Here is a 21,305-nt window from a genome sequence, read left to right as displayed (position 1 = left end):
CAGTGACAGGAACGCTATCAATACAGATGACTAACATTCTAATATCCTTCTTCTCGGATGGACTTTGACAACTAGGTCTGCTTCGGACGGACTTATAAATGCCACACGCACACACGTACACACCCACAAACACACTCATATAAACACAAAATGTTACAGCAGTAAAAACTTTTATTGTATTTACTGTAAGTGATATTTGTATACCTCCGGATCATTGATCCTGTAAGCATTGGACTGAATTTAGAGGGAACATAAGTTGTCTCAGAGGTGAACACTTCACTAAATGTGCAAGATGTTGCTTTGAAAGGCAAATTACGTATTTAAATGATAAAGACTAGCTGTCATAAAGAGAAATAGCAGGTACATACAGAAAATATTTAAGAAAAATGAAATACTTAGTAATATGCAAGTAATAATAAATACTTACACAATAGAATGGCAGTATATAATATCATTCCTGAAAGTTTCTGAGCAAATATAATTGTACAGGAAAGAATAATATGATTTCAGCATGTCATGGGGAAGAGGAATTTATCTTTGGAGAGACCCGCTCTCCAAATACAAGACCTTGAGGTGTGGGACTAGACTCTGTCTGCATGCCAGGGCTGTGCCCTCACATCCTACTATCGTCCACGTTTGATAGGTCACAACGCATGCTTCCATAAGTATCACAGATACATAAACATAGGGAAGGAAATAAGTTGTCCATTATTTCAGTACCAAACAATATATACCTTTGTAAACACTGTGTGCTGAAGTGAAATAATGTGAAAGGGTTGAGCTGTGGAAGGCAGGGTGAAACAACAGCTCAGTGATGTTTGTGTCTCTGGTTAAGATCATTACGTAAACATGTACATTTAGTTTGCTAGGACATTCGTTGGGCTACGGGTATATTCTTTCTGTTGTCCCACATTTGGCCTTAAGTTACATTGTGCGTGTGTTCTCTGTGTATGTGTGCATTTAGGTGGTGTTTGACCACAGGTTAAACTAATTGCGTGATTTTACGATCACAAAGTGTGACTTACTGCATGTGTAAAAAAATAAATAAAAATAACATACATTTTTGGTGACATGACATAAAAAAAATCATATATCATGTTACATAAATGTCAACAGCTGTACGTGTTGCGGGAATACCACCATGAAAAGTTATACAGCCCCCTTGTGGAGGACAGCTGTACAGGAGAGGACGGGGTACACAGGATAGGACATTTTGAACATAGAAATAGAGCCACAGAAGAGGCTTGGGATTAAATCCTTCCAGCCGTATACAACAATGCCCCAAGAAGAACCAACGGTCTTCACTAATACAACACACCTTGTAAGGCGTTACTTTGATGCAAATACAATGCTCGAAACACCATGGAAGATTTTGCATACATCAAACGGATGGAAGGCTAAATCAGCCTGATATTGATCATCACTGGGCCACTTTTGTAAGATGTGAGAATAATTGTACATCTTACAAATGTTAAGAAAAGTGGTTTAAGCAAATGATTGTAAGACAAAAGCACTAATATCCCAAAAACGAAATCACTTGTCAATCATTCAATACAGCAATACAACTAAATTGCATTCATTTTAAAACACTGTTTGATACGACACATCTGCTCACAGCAAAAAGTCATTCAAACAAAAAACCAACGTCAACCAAACAAAGAATGGCAAGAATACTGATAGGACAGCCTTTGAGCCACTGGAGTTTGGGTCTGTGGAAACGTAACAGCCAAGGGGGGGGGGGGGACTGGTTTCCACCGCTGGGCCGCAGACGATCCAGCGGGGACCGCGTCTCCTCTGATCCAGCGGTGGTGAGCCCCCAACACGCCCCCCCCTCCACCCCAACCAACACCCCGGGGCTCAGTTGTCCTCCTCGTCGTCGCTGACGAAGGTGTGGCGGTCCTGGCGGTCCTCCCGCTCCCGGAGGAAGGTCTGGCGGATGGCCTCCAGCTCCGTCAGCTCCAGCCTCACCTTCTCCAGGTGGAACGCTCGCCGGTTCTGGATCAGCCGCATGGGGAACGGGTTCATGTCCACGAAGGCCACGCTCGACAGCTTCCTGAGGGCCACGTCGGCGGGGTTACAAACACAGAGTTAGTGTCACGACATGGCGGGCGGTCCGAGGTCTCAGTGAGCAAAATGATGGATTACAATTGTGCTCACAAAAGGCATGAAACTTAAGGCACTGTAAGAAAAAAATATTAATAGAACTAAGGACGGTAGTGAAGGTCAATACTGGCATTGTACTCACTGAAGAACTACCCTCCTTTAGAAGGACAAAATGCTGCTTAGGACATAAACAAATGGTCATTGAGTAACAGGACAAAGAAAAAGTAACAGGCCGAACCTGGAGTCCAGAATGGTGCGTGTGAAGTGTCTGAGGTACTTGAAGATGGCGGTGGAGTCCTGCAGCTTGAGGAACTCCTCCTCTTTGTACTTGAAGAGGGCGAGGGCGAAGCGGAATATGATCTGCAGAAAATATAAAACACAGAACTGAATCATCAATACATGAATCAAGACCTAACCATCATATCAACGGCACATTTTCTTTGACTGGTTCGAAGTCAAGGGGAGAAATATCCTTGCAGAAATCCCAGGCCATTTAAAAACAAAGGAAATGATATTTAAATGCAGTTCATTAATCCCTGTACTGGAGAGCAATTAGAGCGCCGGGGACAATCCATAATGCGGCCCTGGCAGATAGCTGCACCGCTGCGTGGGCCGTGGCTCATGTTTACACTCAAAGCTGGAGCTTATCTCCAATATTGGTTCACTTAGATTGTTTCCCAGGGCCGGCGGCCCTCATCTCTGCACACCAGAGCTCGCCAACGGACTGTCGTTTGGTACAGGCCTGTGACAGACAGGGGCTAGAATCCGATTCCTCCCCGTGTTCCCTCTCTGCCTTACCTTGGGGCCCTCGTACAGGAATGCGTCCCAGATTTTGAGGAGGATCTCGCTGACCACGCTGTCGACGAAGACCACCAGGAACCAGTTGAAGGTGATGAGGGAGAAGTCCACCTTGTGCTGCTCAAAGTGGGCGTGGAGACGGGGCAGCTTCTCACTCATCAGGTCCTTGAAGACACGCTGGTCCACCTGCAATGGGGTCAAGGTACGTTTAAAAAAGAAGGGGTTGTTTGGCAAGTCCCGAATGTCACACATCACAGTTGTGCTTGTGTACCTGTGATCCGAGCAGAGTCTTGGTGTAGTAGTCTCTGGGCATGAAGACCTCCACTATGGCTATGAGGCACCAGAAGGCCTCCTCCTGGTCCAGGTAGAGCAAGGCGATGGCCACCAGCCTTGGGGGGGGGGGGGGGGGGGGGGGGATGAGAAGATGACCTCAGGGATAACCGTATTATTCCCGATGTTACAAACCGGAGCTGTCGCTGAGGCTTATTTTGCGGAGCGGTTACAGGTCGATGAACACACAAGCTTCAAAGAAGGTCATCTGTGAGGTTTTCAGTGATGCTCTTCGAGTGACATGAACTTCCTTAGGCCGTCACGGTTTAAAGCCCATATGTTCATTTACATTCGAGGCTTGCGAGTAAACAATAACCTCATAAAACAAAATCAACTTTGGCATCACATCGTAACTGACTAAAAACGTAACCAACTCAGTTACTTACTAAGTTACTGTCTTTGGGCTATAGAAAAATACAGCTTTATTCATGAAAAAACAGTAGTCTCAACTTAAACTTCATCAACAATAACACCTTATTCTATATGCAAACAAAAAAAAACGGACAAACGTGTGTGTGTGTGTGTGTGTGTGTGTGTCTCCTTGTGTGTGCGTGCGTGCCTACCTGTTGAGCCCCTGGCAGTAGCCGATGTCGGGGTTCCTCCAGCTGAAGGCCATCAGCACGTTGCGCAGCGCGGGGACCCCGGGGGCGCCGGGCGACGCGTAGTGCTTGTTGTTGGGCAGCGTGCGCAGCAGGTCCAGCTCGATCTGCTTGGAGGCCGGGTTGGGCATGTCCCGCGCCGCGCTCAGCAGCGTCTCGTAGTAGTCCGGCGGCAGGTGCTCGCGCAGCTTGCGCACGTGGAGGTTGACGCACCAGCGCCACACCTTGTGGCGGTGCGTGTGCGGCACGCCGCTGCGCACCAGCGCCTTCAGCTCGGGCGAGGGGACCAGGTCGCGGTTCATGGTGCCCGCCAGGAAGTTCTCCCACTTGACGCCCACCGACACCTCCTGGTCCGTCATGGACAGGGACTTGAGCTCCAGCGCGCGCATCTTGGCGTCCAGCTTCTCCTCCTCCTCCTCCTCCTCAGGCACCGTCTTGAAGCCGTACGCGTCGTACTCGCTGGGGGCAGGGGGGGGGTCAGAGGTCAGGGTATGCACGGCGGAGGGTTGTGTTGCGTTTCTATACACGCGATTGATGGACGATGGAAGATGGACCTTAAAGAGCCACCTACCTGACGGTGCTGGGCCTGAAGACGGGGTGGTCCTGGGGGTCCGAGGACTCCACCTGCAGCGCGTCCTCCAGCAGCTGGGAGATGACGTCGCGGGTGGCGCTCTGCTCCGAGGACGAGCAGACGGGGGTCTTCACCTCCTGCAGCAGCACCAGGTACTTGCTCTCCACCTGGCACAGCTTGGCCTCCAGGGAGGTGCACTGGAGGGAGGAGGGTGGAAGAGGAGGGTGGAGGAGGAGGGTGGAGGGAGGAGGAAGAAGGATGGAGGGAGGAGGGGGGAGGAGGAGGGTGGAGGGAGGAGGGTGGAGGAGGAGGGAGGAGGGTGGAGGAGGAGGGTGGAGGAATAGGGTGGAGGAGGGTGGAGGGAGGAGGAGGGAGGGAGGAGGGAGGAAACGCTCGGTCATTCAGACAACCAAACAACTCGTCTTATTGGCAGGATGTTTCAAAACACTTAAAAGGAACAACCAATCAAAGGCTAGTCATTAAAACAAGTATAGGAAGGATAAAATAATAAATAAACCAGTGCAGAACTATATCTGTAATAAAAAGCATTTAAAAGGCCAAGCCAAATTTCCCGAATACCTCAAGTTTTTGGAGTATGTTAGATACATGTGGTGCATATTATAAGCCCCATAGTTGAACATAGCAAAACAGAAACTGCCCCTCCCTGCGTGGCAGGTTTGAACCCAGGCAACCGTGTTATGAGCTGCAGGGGACTCAGAACACAGAAGACAACCAGGAGGGAATGGTGGTCCTCAAATGAGTTAGATGTGCTTCTCATTAGAGTGCGACGACCCTTTGCCTCCCTGTCCTTCTGAGGGATCAGAAGGACACAGCTTCCTGCCTGACTGAAGACAGGCAGGTGGCTCGTGGTCAGATGTAAACTGCTATATTTAACCCATGTCATCTCAGCCACGGCCACGCCCTCACACTTACACAAGCTGTCTGTGTTGCCCGCTTGACTGCTTCACTTCCTTTTTCTGTACCAAAGCTTCATCATACAACATATGTACTGTGATCAAGTGGCCCACTCTATTCACAATGCACAACATTATAATCCAATATCCTGCCTCCCACTTATTGAGGCAATATCCTGCATTTTGATTGGCTGTCGAGTTCCAAAGTCAAACCACCGCACGACGGATATTAAGCTCAAATCCGGCGCTTATACATATCCTGTGAAACAAGCAGGTAAGGCTGTCATCACAGGTCTGTGTTTGATGGCCGTCATACTACAAACATGCGGGTCAAGCTCTGGTTAACCGGTTAACAAATTGCAAATTGCACACTGCTGCCTGGGAAATTGCAAGTCACCACAAAGTCAAAGATGATGCAGATTTAGTTGGAAAATTATGAAAGCTCAAATAAAAAGGAAATGCAGCTACGGCAAAGACTTTGAAACTACTTATGACTGGGTGAAGCTGGAGCAGGCGATTCTCAGGGTTCTCACACACACACACACACACACACACACACACACACACACACACACACACACACACACACACACACACACACACACACACACACACACACACACACACACACACACACACACACACACACACACACACACTTCCTGTTTCTGAGTAAAAGCAAACACGTTACCTTTGCATCAACAGCCTTCTCTCTGCTTTCCGCATTTCTTCGTAACACGGTTAGCTCCAGGATCTCTTTGTTCAGGAACTTGTTCTGAGTTTTGTAGCCCTGAAGTGTTTCCTGGAATGAAAATAAAATGTTTCATATCAAGTCCTTCATTGATTCAACTAGCCTGCCGGCAATATGTTTCACTTGTTATCCATATATTCTCTTCCCACTTTGAGAAACATACGAAGCATATTTTTGAATGAAACAATTATTCACGACTAGTTTTCGCTACCTTGAGGTTGTCCATCTCCTGCAGGTCCTTGCTGTAGGGCGGTGGACTGCCACAGTTGCCGTGGCCACCGGCCTCGGCGCTCTGCTGGGACAAATTCATGATGATCTCGTCCTTGGCCTGGATGGTCTCCATCATCATGCCCAGCTGCTCGTTCATGTCGCCCACCTTGATCTTCAGGCCCTTCAGCTCGTGCTGCAGGCTCTCCTTCTCCAGCGCCAGGCGCTCCATGTGGCCGCACAGCTCCTGCAGCTGTCTGTCCCTCTCCTGCAGCTGCCCGTCCCTCTCCTGCAGCTGCCCGTCCCTCTCCTGGAGCGCCGTCTCCGCGTGGAGGGCCTCCTCGGGAGCTGGGCTCGGGCCCGGGGCTGAAAGTGACTCCGGGATCAGGACCGGGGCGAGGAGCGGGGAGTGGGGGCCGGCCGGTGACCAGCCACGTTGGGACGTCCTGAGAGTCTGCTGTAAGAGTCTCACCAGCTCCTGGTGAAAGGGAAAGAGACCAGAGGGAATGAATGGAGGTCTTGTCTTACTGAACACACTACAAACCCATCCGTCTGTAAGGGAATCACTTCAGAGGTTGAAAATGATTTGTGGTTTTCTTTGGTCGTCTGTAGAGGTGTCGCTTGTCTGTTTCAAGATGATTATAAAAAACTATTTAGGTTAAGGTGTGAAGTACCGATCAGTGGAAACAATGGGCAGCACAGCAGTGTATTCCAGATAAAGGTAAACAAAGTTAACTATTTGGAACTAGAAAATGTAATTTTTCCCAGCCTAACATGATTAAAAGTACTCAATATGGGCGGGAAGAATCGCCCAATCTGGCAAAACTGCCTGCACGTCCTCGCACTCCCCCCTCAGCGTAAATCAATGAGACCAAGTGAAAACGAGGCGGACATGGAACCTAAACTGTGATTATGTAAAAAGTATAATGGTAATCAAAATTCTATTATAATTTGCATACTCTTAATGTTTCTTTTTTATTTTATTCAAGCCACTTGCATGCAAGAATGAGTAGAAGACATCTGAGTGTAGGCTACAAACGTGATTAACTATTTAAAAGTTCAAAAACGCCAACATATTCTTTATTATGCTGTCCACATGTTTTTTATCCTAACAAAAGCCTCTTAAGCATCTTTCCTCCGCGTCTTTCACGTAAATCACACAATCTTTCCGCATCTTTCTTAAATGCTACTGCATCATCTTCTTTCCCATGATGGCCAGCAGGTTGCGGATTTTACCGTCTCTCCATTTAGAACTACTCTTGTCTATGTCGCTGCGTTGTCTCTGTTGCAGAGACAATGCAGCGACACCTCTACAAGTCCCGCCCCTGGTGCCGCAAATCTGTCTAATCGCATTTACTTGAAAAGGATGCCTCCAATATGTGCGGGGTTCGAGGGGGGAAATTGGGGTACGAAATCAAGCCTGTATATTACCTCTTTCAGTGGAAACGTTCAGACCCTGCCGGGAAAAAGGCGGGTATAAGACGGGCATATTTAACGGTGTAGAAACGACTACTGATTCAAGACACTGCAAAAATTCTGCAAACAAATACACCACCTTCTCTGGACAACAAATACACTACATTCTCTGGACAACAAATTAACCACCTTCTCTGGAGAACAAATACGCCACCTTCTCTCGACAACAGAAACACCACCTTCTCTGGACAACAAATACACAACAAAAACATCACCTTCTCTGGATAAAAAAATACACCTCCTTCTCTGGACAACAAATACGCCACCTTCTCTGGACAACAATTACACCAGGTCCTCTGGACAATAAAAACACCACCTTCTCTGGACAACAAATACACAACAGATACACCAACTCCTCTGGACAATAAATACACAACAAATACACCACCTTCTCTGGACAACAAACTGCGAGGCTAGGCGCTGCTCTACCTTCTGGCTGGCCAGCTCCTCGCGGAGCTTCTCCTGCTCCTGCTGCAGGCGGCCCAGCTCCTCCTGCTGGGTCTGCAGGCGCAGCTGGGTCTCCACGGGGGGCTCCACGGGGGACGCACTGTCGGCGCTGCGCCCGGACTTCACGGAGCCCTTAATGTCTCGGAGGAAGGGCCTCCTGGGACGCAGGGAACTCCGCCCGAACTCGAAGGGCAAGGCGATGGAGTCTGAGGAGGGACGAGACAGAGCTCCGTCCTCAGAGCCGTGTACTTGAGCCCTCGCTTCGGGTTCTCACCTCCGACACCCTCTTTCTATTATTATAACATAATCCTATAAAAGTCATTTCACAAGTTCATCAAAAACACACGAGTGACAGGCCTCACAATGCAGACGTTTAAGCAACTTATAGAGCACAGGTATTTCCTGGAGAAACATCCATGATATTAACGTGCAATGAGGGGCCTAATTATTATACAGGGTCCCAGAGCGGTTTGGGGGACGGGGGACCTACGTCTGTGTGCCGGGGGAGCGCCCCTCTGCTCGGGGCCCTCTTTGGGCGGGGGCTCCACCAGCTCCCAGTCCTCCGACGCGGCCGCGGAGGCGTTGGCGGCGCCGGGGGCGTTGAGGACGCTGCGGCGGTGCTCCCCTCCTCTCCCGACCCGCAGGTGAGACATGGAGTTCCTGGGGGGGGGGGGGGGGGGAACAACACGGCAGCGGACCCTTCATCACCCTGGATTCAACGATGGGACTCAAGCGCTGCTCAACCGACGCCGCGGATGAAGGCCAGGCGAGTAGCGGCCTTGTGAATCAGAGTCATCGGTGCTAGGGGTCAGTCTTGTGAGTCGCGACACGCCGTGCAAAGTCAAATATGAATAACTGTGTGACCATGTGGTTAGTCCATGGAGCAGCGACACGCTGCAAATAGCAAGTCTGACATGCTATTATCTGTAGGCTGCCTGTCTTCTCCTTCCCATGAGTCAGCAGGGGCCCCACCATAGAGGCCATTCAACTCACAACCGTCCCATTGTGTCGCCGTGGATACCACTACGTTTCTGCTCCACCCCACTGTTCTGCCTGTCTTTAGCTGCTCAGGGGCTCCAGAGGGACGAGGGTCATTGTAAGTGCTAGCATACTTTAAGCAGCGCTGCCTTAATGACTAGCAACACATTCAGCTGAAATCACTTCCTATTAGCGGGGGTGCAGAGTTCCCTAAAGACAAAGAGTACCAACAGTTGTATCACAAGATAAGCAGCATTAGCAGTCCTAAAAAGTAACGATCACAAAGTAGAGGCGTCACTTTCGATACATGCCCGTGGTCTTCTCAACTGTCCATCCATCACTTCAATGGAACTCCACTGGACGCCCCTGGGAGCCTGTACCTGATTTCGGTGCCCCAGTTGCGTAGGGAGAAGTTGAGGTGGTTGGTGGAGGATCCGCCGCCGGGCCCCCTGGCGGACGTGAGGCCCGGCGGGTCTCCGATGCTGCCGCAGTGGGTCTCGGTCTCCAGGGCGAAGTCGCTGCGCACCTTCTCCATGTTCTCGTTTGACTTCTCAATGGAGAACACTTCTACAGTTCAGCAGAGAGAGGGGAACACTTTTACAGTTCAAAAGAGAGAGGGGAACACTTCTACAGTTCAGCAGAGAGAGGGGAACACTTTTACAGTTCAAAAGAGAGAGGGGAACACTTCTACAGTTCAGCAGAGAGAGGGGAACACTTCTATAGTTCAGCAGAGAGAGGGGAACACTTCTAATGTTCAGCAGAGAGAGGGGAACACTTCTAATGTTCAACAGAGAGAGGGGCACACTTCTACAGTTCAGTAGAGAGGGGAACAGTCCAGATCTCTGGTGACTGTGACGCCAGAAGGAGTTGAAAGGTCATGATAGACAGCTATAAATGTCTCAGTTGATCAATTGTCTTTATTAGCCTCTGACAGCCTCTGTCATTCTATGTTTTAATTTACTCTTAGACTGGGGTCCGCTGATACATAATTCCTCATTTTGCCCAAAACAACGGTAGTTTTTATTCATAACTCGGCATTTCTGCCGAGTTATGAATCACTTAGCAGGTCAGGAAGTGTTGACAGAAGTATGCATAGAGAATTAAACTATGCTTTTGATAATATAATTATTTCAAGTAAAACAATGTGTAGTTTCTCAATCATCAATCAAATAATTGAATTTGGAATTTTAATCTGGTTCCCAATTGTCAGCCGTGATCTCCCTGCCCAGTAACTGTGATCAGGTCAGGTGGATGCGCAATTAGAATACACACATAAGCTTATTTCAACCATGTTTAGCCTTCGTTGTAATGTGCTACATTTTGACTTCTAGACTTTATCTCTCTAGAGTAGTCTTTCACAAAAGTTAACAAACCAAAAGTTGTGAGCCACATCCCTAGTTTGGTCGAGCCCTACTCTTATAAACAGATTATTTCATTATTCGAAACAAATGTAAATATTGACCCTTCTACGAACAAAAGAGATTGGGACGGAATGTAGATAATAATGTGATGAACTGTAACAGAGGTATTTAGGTGTTCTGATTAGTAATCTTGATGTTACATTGTTACCCCACTATAAGAGAAATATAACAATATAAGGAATTGCAGCACAGGTTAATCTACAGTAGCTTTGTTTTATGACTCTAAGATTTATGACAATTTCACACAGTGTGCGTGGGCTTTGCTGACCGTTGTCTCCGGCAACGAGACCGGTGTGAGGGAAAGCCTGTGTTGGCGAGCTCCAGCTGTCTCTCTGCCCGGAGCCGCGCGTGTTGCTGTACTCCCAGCGCTTCTGCTGGAGCTGCTGCAGCCAGTAATGCATGATCTGTCTGTTTGGGGCCTATAGGAAGACACAGACACACTGAGCATATGCTATGTGAACACACACATCTCATTATTCACAATTTCAGTAGAACAACAACAGCTCAACTTCAAAATAAAACACCTTAAAAAGCGGATATGTCAAATATGGTTGCGTAGGTGTTACATCTCTGTAGTAATACACACAGAATACATTCTTGATCCTTTGATATCTTGAGCCATATCAGTACACATGTTAACATCTATAAATAAGAATTTCAATAATAAGAACAATCGAAATGCTTGTTTCAATCTCAGTTCCATGCCTAGGCCACCACGCATGTCTGTCAAAACAGCGGACCTAACACCATCTGGTCCAATAGGTGTTAGGAAACGACGAGTTGTAAGGGTAAGAGAGGTTATGAAACTGTTTCGGAGTCGTCTTTGGCCGAATGCTGTGGACATATGGCAGCAAGGTGCTTTGAGCGATTTGTTTACAAAGTTTGCAGAAGTACACTTTCGTTTAACAGATTGCACCAATCCTAAAAAAAAAAACGGACCAACTGACAATTACATCTGTTTAAATCAACTGCCTAAAAAATATAAAAAGAAATTATGACTTAATTATCCAATCTATGTATCAACTGACAGCCGGTGAACTGTTATAAGTCAAATTATAATTGTATCCTTTAATATCAGATGTCCCCTGATAGAAGGTTGGGAGTCACAGAATGTTCTGATACAAGTTTTACAGTAAAGGCCTGTGAGAATGGGTGTGACTCCTTTTCCAGAAAATGGTACAACAGCTCAATATCTCTAAATAAGGAAACACATGGACGAGGAGTGAATCACAGCCATGCCTGTGATTCTTCTACCTTCAGAAGGAACTCCTTCCCTGTGGTGTGGATCTCGAACAGGCCCTCGTCTCCTTCCACATCATAGCTGAAGCACGCATCGCCTATCTCCATGTAGCCCAGCGGCAGAGCGTCCTGAGGAGTCTTGAAGTAATACAAGTAACATTTCCTCGGATCATAAACAAACCACCTCGGCTTGTAGCCCCTCAGTGGCCCCTTGCCAGCCAGTTTGGTCAAGTGGCCGCATAGTTTTGCGGGCTGGTCCTTGGGTCCCTCGACTTCGGCCACGTCCAGGGATTTGGATGCCACAATTCGCGAAGCTGTTGGGGAATTTGCTTCGCTGCCATCCTCTTCGTGCATCTTTCCTCGAACTTTCTTCTTGCACCACAGCGGATGCATACGACTGTTTCCATCCGCATGACTGCTGGCTTTCGTGAAAATGCATTGTGGTCATTGTAGTTTCCAAATCGACACTAGGGTTGATGCGTTTGTACCGCTAGGGGGCGACATGGGACAAGATTCTGGTCGCGTTTTAGTAACCATAAATACTCACAGCATTTTGAATGTCATATCAACGGCCTTGTATATTTTCATTGAGTGTGAGTGACTACATTTTTTTTTTAAGAGGCAACACCTTACTTTAACAGACAAAAAAAGAGACGTCTAATGATGACATGATTTAGGGGCCTACATACAAATAAGAAACATTATTTAAGAGACCTAGCTGCCTCAAGATGATGCATATTCAGATGAAGATTCAAGATGCAAACATATTCAGCCGCTGATCTTCAGATTCCGATGACAATCTTTTTAACTTCCCAGCATCCAACACATCACCAACAGCCCCCATATCTTTTTATAATTTTGTTTCCTATAACTCAAACATTTAATTGTGTAACCAAGGGCTGAGATTAAAAAGCCTGGCAAGTTACTGTTAGGAAATCCATCTGTTAGTGGGCCTATGGAAATTGTGACAACATCGCTGTGACAAAAAGTGCTCAGATTATCCGGAGGAGCAAGGTTGAGTCACAACAGAAAGATATGTATCGCTTACGTACAGCTTATTTATTCAAATAGATGATACTTTTAAACAAAGGTTTAAACACACACACACACACACACACACACAGACACACACAAACACACACTCTCCATTGCACTCTCTCTCTCTCTCTCTCTCTCTCTCTCTCCCTCTCTCTCTCTCTCTCTCTCGCTCGCACGCTCTCTCTCTCTCTCTCACACACGCACATATTTGTTTGAATTCACAAACATGCACACACTCAGACACACTTACACACACAGATACGCACACACACACACACACACACACACACACACACACACACACACACACACACACACACACACACACACACACACACACCTTTCATTGAGCTCGGCACACCACGGCCACACGCACTCTCTCTCTCTCTCTCTCTCTCTCTCTCTCTCTCTCTCTCTCTCTCTGTCTCTCTCTGTCTCTCTGTCTCTGTCTCTCTGTCTCTCTCTCTCTGTCCCTCTCTGTCTCTCTGTCTCTGGCTCTCTCTCTCTCTCTCTCTCTCTCTCTCTCTCTCTCTCTCTCTCTCTCTCTCTCTCTCTCTCTCTCTCTGACACTCACACAGACAAACACACATATTAATTTGAATACACACACACACACACACACACACACACACACACACACACACACACACACACACACACACACACACACACACACACACACACATACAAACATATATAATAATAACATAACTAACATTAGACTGTGATTCAGATATAATTTGTTGATTGAGCAAAATGATATCTGCAATGACATCATCCCATCCTGTAAACTTTAAAGCAACATGCATGAGCCTACCCACACAGGAAAAGCAGACAGCTGCTGATGATGACTAGAGTCTGAATTACCAAAGCTTATCGGTGTCATGTGCCCCTGCAATAAGAGGAATTAGAATCCAAAATGTGCTTTTCAGATTCCAGAACCGAAAACACAAAATGTATTTAAATTGTATATTTATGATTGTATAGATCTCTACGTATTTTTCATTGTAGCTGCTGACAGTCGATTGACTTTACATGCCCAAATGGCCATCAAAACTCAGAGTAAACACAACGGTTGATGCAGTTGGTTTCCCTTGTCTGACGGAATCAGACTGTGTCTGAGTAAACACTCTGCAGCCAATCAGCTTGTGCAACAAAACCACACATTTTGTATCATGCTTTCCATAGCTCCCCAGGAAACGCATGCTCGCTGAAAACACCCCTGTCTGTGTCTTCAATGCAAATGAGCTCTATGAGCCTTTGTGCCATTACACACACAGATCTTAGGATTCACCCGACCCTTGGAAAAAGAGGTGTGTAACTTTAAATGCCATCTATCTTTATCTTGGCTTCACTGTGCATCTCTTGGTTTAGAAGTGGCTGATCAGAACATCATAATGGTTGCTAGAGTGAGAGTAAAGTCAAACCCAACTATGCCTATCTCCTTGGCAGCTGGTATGTGTGCTTAACCTTAAGTCACACACACTCTGACCCTGAACCGAAAATCGGTGTCAAGAATTCATTCTAATTTGGGGGTTTCGTTGCAGAGTCGTCCAGGGGACAGACCAGGCAGGTAAAACCACTGTCTGACAAGAAGATGCACCAGGAACATCACAAGGGCAACGCATTCACGACCTGCTGGCTGTTTCGGCAGAAGGTAAACGACCTGTTATGATGAGACATTTGATTTTGTTTCACTTTGTATTTTCAATCTCCATTTAGTGAAACATCATAACATTGACACTTGTATATAAAGAGCTAATATTGGATAAAATAGCTTACTATAGTTTTTTAAGATATCAGATATAAAGTGTGCTGATATCTGAAGAATAAATATCGGAGATATTTATTCTTCAGATATCAGCCCTATCGTCATAATGTGAGCTGGAAACACCTCGTCTCTGGGAAGCCAACGAAGCAGAACAGTGAAACCATCAGACCGCAACTTCACATTTTCGTCATGAATCATGACATTTAAAAAAAAAAAGAGAATATTAGAACAGACTATTATTCAAAAATATATATAACCTGCAGGTTGACAACAAATGCGCACATCTCCATCTAACATATCTGTAGAGTTCTGTGCAGAACAAACTCGGTACCGAGCTGTGCTTAACGCACTGGGATAGGCAAATGACCCCAGCAGAGCATGTGCCTCCGCGCCGGGAAGTGAAAGCTGTTCGTACGCAGCTGGGCTGACTTCTGTATTTATTCGGGCCGCAGGAGCGCACAGCTACGGAGCCCATGGATAAATTCACTGCCACCGGGGCTGAGGACCGAGAGGGCCGGCTCAGGGAGCTGTCTGTCAGGTGGTTCATGGACACCCAGGCCCCGCTCATCCTGCGGAACGGAATATTCCCCAGTTGGTTCCAGGGTTTCATCACCAGAAAGTGAGTGTTCTGTGTTCCAGGGCTAGAGCAGTTGTCAGTTCCGTGGACAGAGTTAACAATATCAAGGCTGGAGATAGCCTACATAAAATCCTGATGCATGGAAAAATGTATCATCAGAGTAATCAAAGGAAAATATATGTTGTAATGTTTAATAGTACATATTTTTATGTATAATAAATTGATTAAATCAGGCTTAAACAAACCTCCCTCATTTATAATTTTAAGGGCATAGCCCTAAATATTTAATTAATTCCTAAATCACGTAGAGTTATGGCAATACGTTTATCCTTTTTCCCCCTCTGCTCAATAATTCATTTAATTTAATTATTGTTCAGCCGTATAGGTTTATGAATAAACATGTTAACATTATTTGTGACTCTGATGAGACTAACTTGCTCAGCCTTATCTCCTGTATCTGACCTAGTTTTGGGTTCAACATCTCAAGGGAAAGCAGCATCCAATGGGGGGTTATTGTTATTAACCAAGGAGAATTATATAATGAGTGTATGTTCTTTTAAGATATGTTCCCTTGTCTGTCTTTGCTGTGGAACATATATATATATATCATATAATAAAATAATAATAATAAAAATGTATATTCATATATATTAAAAAAAAAAAAAATATATATATATATATATATATATATATATATATATATATATATATATATATATATATACTTTGGTATATAACACATTACAATAAGGGTACATTTATTAAACATTCAATCAAAATAGTTGTTGCAGTTAAAAGTATTATTACATGTCATTAGCATAGGGTTTAGGGTTAAATTTGTTAGAGTTAAGGCTAACCCTGTAGTTAACCTGAGCACCATTAGTAAATTTGATTATTAGAACATTAGCTAACTGTTTATCAACTTCTTCTTAATGCTATCTACCAATGTTAATTATTGGTCAATAAATGTACCCCTTATTGTGAAGTGTTACCTATTCTTTGTAATCCTTTAATCCATAATGTTAATTGATATCTATTCACAGGGATGCAGAAAAGATCCTTCATGAGAAAGAGCTGGGCAGCTTCCTGATTCGTCTCAGTGACAAGGCCACTGGCTACATCCTCTCCTACAAGTGAGTCATGCTGTGCTCAACGCAAACTGTACACCAGGCCAGGAGGCATGCTCGGTGAGGCACTCACACCTCGTGCTTTTCTCTTGGTCACAGAGGCAACGGGCGCTGTCGCCACTTCATGATGAGCCAGAGCAAAACGGGTCAGTTCATCGTCGCCGGGGACACGCGAGAACACCCCTCCCTCACGGAACTCATCGAGTACTACAAGAAGAGCCCTATTGAGCCCTTTGGGGAATATCTGACCTACTCCTGCTTAGAGGTAAGACCACACTGTCAACACGTGTGTGTGTGTGTGTGTGTGTGTGTGTGTGTGTGTGTGTGTGTGTGTGTGTGTGTGTGTGTGTGTGTGTGTGTGTGTGTGTGTGTGTGTGTGTGTGTGTGTGTGTGTGTGTGTGTGTGTGTGTGTGTGTGTGTGTGTGTGCGTGCGTGCGTGCGTGTGTGTGTGTGTCCATGTGTGTGTGTGTGTGTGTGTGTGTGTGTATGTGTGTGTGTGTGTGCATATGTGTGTTTATATATACACTATGAAATAATGTTGTCTAAGCACAGGTATAACAGGTGTTTGGTTGTTTGCAGGAGTGTGCTGAGGAGCTGTATGACATGATCCAGGTCAGCCATCATGAAAAGCCTCCAGTTAACACCAGAGCCAGGATGCCCGTTACCGTGGCACCACAGAGCCATCAGAAACCCGAGGCAAGCACAGTCGTCATACGCATCGCGTTCAAGACCTCATCAGATCCTATTATCTATACATTTATATGAATTAATATTTGTGACCTGGGTGATTAAATGTTTTTGTTATCGTCGTCCACCACAGGAAATGCCACCGCTGCCCAGGCGGAGGAGAGCGCAGGTGGACGGCTGTGTGAGCGACGGGCGGGGCTCCCCCTGTGGCGGGGAGGCGTCACTGGCCCGGCCGGGGAAGCCCAGCAGCAGCAGCAGCAGCAGCAGCAGCAGCCGGGAGGGGGGCAGAGTCCTGGCCGAGAGCACCCCAGGGAGGGCCGCCTGGCTGGAGCCCGAGATCCCCAGGAGCAGACCCCCTCGTCCTCCTCCTCCTCACCAGCTCCTCCTGGCCGGCCCCCCCACCATCACCTCCACCTCCGAGCCGCCGCGCACCGTCTACTCCCTGCTCCAACCGCTGGAGGCCAAGAGCGCGTCCCTCCCCCTGCTGCTGGACGCCCCCTCCGAGAGAGAGGCGCCGCCCCGGCTCAGCCCACCCCCCCCTAGACCCTCCCCCCGGTCCTCCCCCCGGTCCTCCCCCAGGTCCTCCCCCACGGGGGGCGCAGGCGCTGGGGCCCGGGGCCAGCAGAGGGGGAAGAAGCACGGTGGTGCTGGTGGTGCTGGTGGTGCTGGTGGGGCTAGAGGTGGTGGTGGGGCCAGAGGTGGAGGCCACAGCAGACCGGTCAGCAGCCACAGTTTGGACTACCTCAGCTCCAGCCCTGTGTACCACCTGGCCATGGCAGGCCAGGGGCCGGTCGACGGCGAGCAGAGGTCAACGCCACCAAACAAGGACTATGCTTCCGGCTTGTTTGACGACGACGCGTACGAGATGTTACCCGGTGCAGACGGCCGGCCGTTGGCACGGGGGGAGCCCAGACGGGACTCCCACACCTATGAGTCCCTGGAGGACATCCGAGTGAAACCTGTGGGCCCGTCGGCTGGCGCCAAGGTGAGTCATCTCTGTTCCAACGATGACTACTGAAGCAATATGAGCATGAGCCATATCCTCATGCTGGTGCCTACACACGTTTTGGTTACATTTCACAATGCGTGGACAGCAATCTATTGAAATGATATTTTAATGAATGACTTATTTTTTTAATTGCATTCAGGATGAAAGGTGGAAATGGTTTCCAGAGTTGAAGCGGAAGTGACGCAGAGACGCCCACAGCTTCTGCTGCAGTCCAACACTATGGCTCATCATCCACTCCTTTTGATGCAACTTTTGATACATACTTTAAATGATTTGATAAAAGTGTCAAACGCAGCATGTTATTTTTTCAAGTCATTATTATGATAAAAGTTGATTGCATTGTATTTTCTCTTCCATGTACATTTCAATAAATATTTAGGGGTCCTACGAAAAACGTAGGAACCCTTTTGTATTTATTGTTTTATCGTGACTTTTTTGGCAGGCAAAAATCGGCAGGCTTGTAGAACTGGTAAAATGAGAAAGAGAATCAAAGGATGGGATAGAATAACCCATAGGTGGCGCTATAATAAGGCATTGAAGTTCAACATTTCAACAAGTCGCATTGCATCAATACATGTATAAATAATTTCCCTCTGGGATTATTAAAGTATTTAAATAATTTCCCTCTGGGATTATTAAAGTATTTATCTCTCTATCTATCTATCTATTACCACTAGGTAAGTGCAATATGCATGAAACTTGTTACACATGCACAATACGTCTTGAAGAACAACTTTACAAAATGTATAGCAATAAGGCCAAAGACGGCAGAGTTACACTGTACATTTTGAAGGGAAATATAAACATATCTCTGATGTTTAAACAGGTATAAGATTTGTTCAAAACCACGTAGCCTCGGCTGTCTACATGTACTTGTAGTGTTGTGGTATTACGTCAACCTTATGGCGATGAGGTCGCTGAGGTCATCAACAGCCCACCTGAACCAGAAGCCTCCATGCCCAGCAGCTCTTATGGCAACGTCTACCCTTACAACTATATGTTTATCACAGGACAGTACCCTCCCGGAACCTACGTTCACTCCAGAAGTAGTGTTGAGCGCGGCAGCGATAACTGGAAGGAAAACCAATACTGTGGATATAAGTATCCCTAAAGGCCTTTTGAGGAGAAGCAGATGCAGCCCTCCCCCAACGACACTGAGCAGAGCTCCCAAGCATCAGTACCTGGAGACCAGCAAGGGGCCTGCTGGGAAATGGGGACAGGAGTGGCATAATATCATTAGCGGCCATGTTGGGAACAAGTTTTACAGCAGTGTTTTTGTGAGATGCAGTCTTTCTGAGAGGGGGGAGGAGGAAAGAGTTATTCAATAAAATATATTTTTTTTATTGATCTTCATGTTTTGCTTTATTCAGCTGAAAGTTTTTTTTCCTGACCTTCTAAAGTTGTATGAATTGACAGGCACGTAGAATGAGCTTGGGATGAAGTGCGACATACTCAACAGGCTGTCATTTCCTCTAGGAAAGCAAACTTGGAATATGCAGCACCATTCTTCATGAACAACTTTCAAGGTTCAGACCATTTGGTCTTGAAAGAGTGGCGAAGTCACGCCCCTTCCGGTAGAGCCCATGGGACCTATGAGATCGAAAAATATGAATGGGTTTCAATGGAGTGAAAGTCATTATTTTCTGGTCCCAGTCTTTATATGGCCTGGATTACACATATGTTGTTTGTGGATTTAAATGATCATTTTTTTTGCAAAGAAAACTAAAATAATTTGCGAAGAAGTTTGATAATGTTAGGTTTTGTGTGAGGCCGCTTTGTGTTCCATCCCAGTTCAAACATGACGTTCTTGCTATTACTATGACGGAAGACATACCTGCGCATTGATTTTCTGTCGTCTCAGCTCCCGAGTCCCGCTCTGTCTCATCATGGACTTCAAAACTCCCTCTCTCGTTACTAACTGTGGATGTTGCCAAGCTGTCACTCCGATCGAGACTGGCCAATAGAGACGTGTCTTACATCTTTCGGCGTAGGTCCCACCCACGAGATTCAGCTCAACAGCAAGCAAAACTTTTGGATTCGCAAGCAAAACTTTTGGATTCGCAAACAAAACTTTTGGATTCGCAAACAAAACTTGGATTTGCAAACAAAACCTTTGGATTCCCATTAATAATTTTTTTATCACATTTATTTTACTTGCAATAAAACATTTTTTGATTGCAGTCTCGATAGTTTTGCTCTCAAATATATTTTTTGATTTCAGTATGGAAAGTTTTGCTCTGAAACCTATTCTGTTTGATTGCATAATAAAGATACAAATCTACCTCCATACGCCTGCCATACTCTTTGCGCGGGATACGTTCCTTTCTGGAGAAGTGAAGAGGGCGTCCTACTGAACGGAGGTGGGTATCCTACATTATGTAAAATGAAATGACTAAGTTCAAGTGAATTCCCCCCAAAATATTGCATTAACATTAATATAAGACTTCTTGCAATTCATAGCAACAAGACCAAAGGCAGAGATATACATTTTAAAATGAAATATATGCACATCTCCGATGCGTACATTACAGGTAGGCCTATATGTAATATAACGGGTATAATGTAGCCTCTGCTGCCACATATGGCTACTGGCTGAAAAATATGGCTGAAAAAAAAAGTATGCATTGGATTGTAGTGACCTTTCTGAACCGCGGCCTCTCTCCAACGCAGGCTGGGCCTTAAAGCGGTACACAAGTAATTTCGTTATTTTTTCTCTACAAGTGTCTCTTTTGACAGTGGGTTTTGACAGAGGTATCCTTTAGAAACATGGTTGGTGAATGTTTTGATATGCTTACTTCTGGTACACCATTTTTCAAAGGCATCCCAATCCCATTTTACCATACCTACCAATCTTACAATACTTCCACGCACAGAATACTTCTATTTCTCAAAATATAGTCTAATCTGCCTGTGGAAGTCGACATGTCCATGTAGTATTAACTCAGCCTCAGGGCCTTTGGGTCTCTGGGTGAAGTCCAACCTCAACCATCCAATCTCTGAGACATGGAATGACATCAAGTAATGTTTATTGTCATGTATTCATCAGGCCACCATCATACTGTAGGACCCGTCATATATAGGGTTAGGGTTATAATAAATCTACATAATATATACACGCATATATATATATATATATATAGAGATATATACATATTAGGGGGTCCGAGCAGCGAAGCTGGTTGGTCCCCTATTGTCTGTAAAAGTCATACTGCAGCCTATTCTGTAAGTCGAAAACTCTTGAAATGTTCAGGTATGGTTACCA

At 46.1% G+C, this 21,305-nt stretch overlaps 2 protein-coding genes across 3 annotated transcripts; one reads left to right on the top strand and one right to left on the bottom strand.

Moving 5' to 3' along the window:
• Window positions 1-153: 153 nt before the first annotated feature.
• On the bottom strand, window positions 154-12,265 carry tbc1d2b (TBC1 domain family, member 2B). Its single transcript, XM_060061874.1, has 13 exons — window positions 11,850-12,265; window positions 10,864-11,014; window positions 9,555-9,741; window positions 8,687-8,856; window positions 8,179-8,402; window positions 6,278-6,751; window positions 6,007-6,117; window positions 4,402-4,598; window positions 3,795-4,289; window positions 3,173-3,290; window positions 2,902-3,087; window positions 2,342-2,463; window positions 154-2,053 (listed from the first exon to the last, which is right to left on the bottom strand). Exons 1-13 carry the CDS (start codon window positions 12,225-12,227, stop codon window positions 1,858-1,860), a joined length of 3,009 nt encoding a protein of 1,002 aa, XP_059917857.1. The 5' UTR covers window positions 12,228-12,265; the 3' UTR covers window positions 154-1,857.
• Window positions 12,266-14,070: 1,805 nt separating this feature from the next.
• sh2d7 (SH2 domain containing 7) lies at window positions 14,071-18,455 on the top strand. Of its 2 annotated transcripts, none has more exons than XM_060061956.1 (8): window positions 14,071-14,185; window positions 14,420-14,529; window positions 15,096-15,262; window positions 16,264-16,353; window positions 16,447-16,612; window positions 16,927-17,043; window positions 17,168-18,019; window positions 18,183-18,455. In XM_060061956.1, exons 1-8 carry the CDS (start codon window positions 14,110-14,112, stop codon window positions 18,222-18,224), a joined length of 1,620 nt encoding a protein of 539 aa, XP_059917939.1. In that variant the 5' UTR covers window positions 14,071-14,109; the 3' UTR covers window positions 18,225-18,455. The 2 variants fall into 2 exon arrangements, with proteins under 2 accessions (XP_059917939.1, XP_059917940.1); XM_060061957.1 differs by lacking the exon at window positions 14,071-14,185 and adding an exon at window positions 14,191-14,327.
• The last annotated feature ends 2,850 nt before the right edge of the window (window positions 18,456-21,305 follow it).

Source organism: Gadus macrocephalus, chromosome 9 (genome assembly GCF_031168955.1).
Source record: "Gadus macrocephalus chromosome 9, ASM3116895v1".
NCBI classification, from domain to species: Eukaryota; Metazoa; Chordata; class Actinopteri; order Gadiformes; family Gadidae; genus Gadus; species Gadus macrocephalus.
This window is presented reverse-complemented; position numbering and strand designations above follow the sequence as displayed.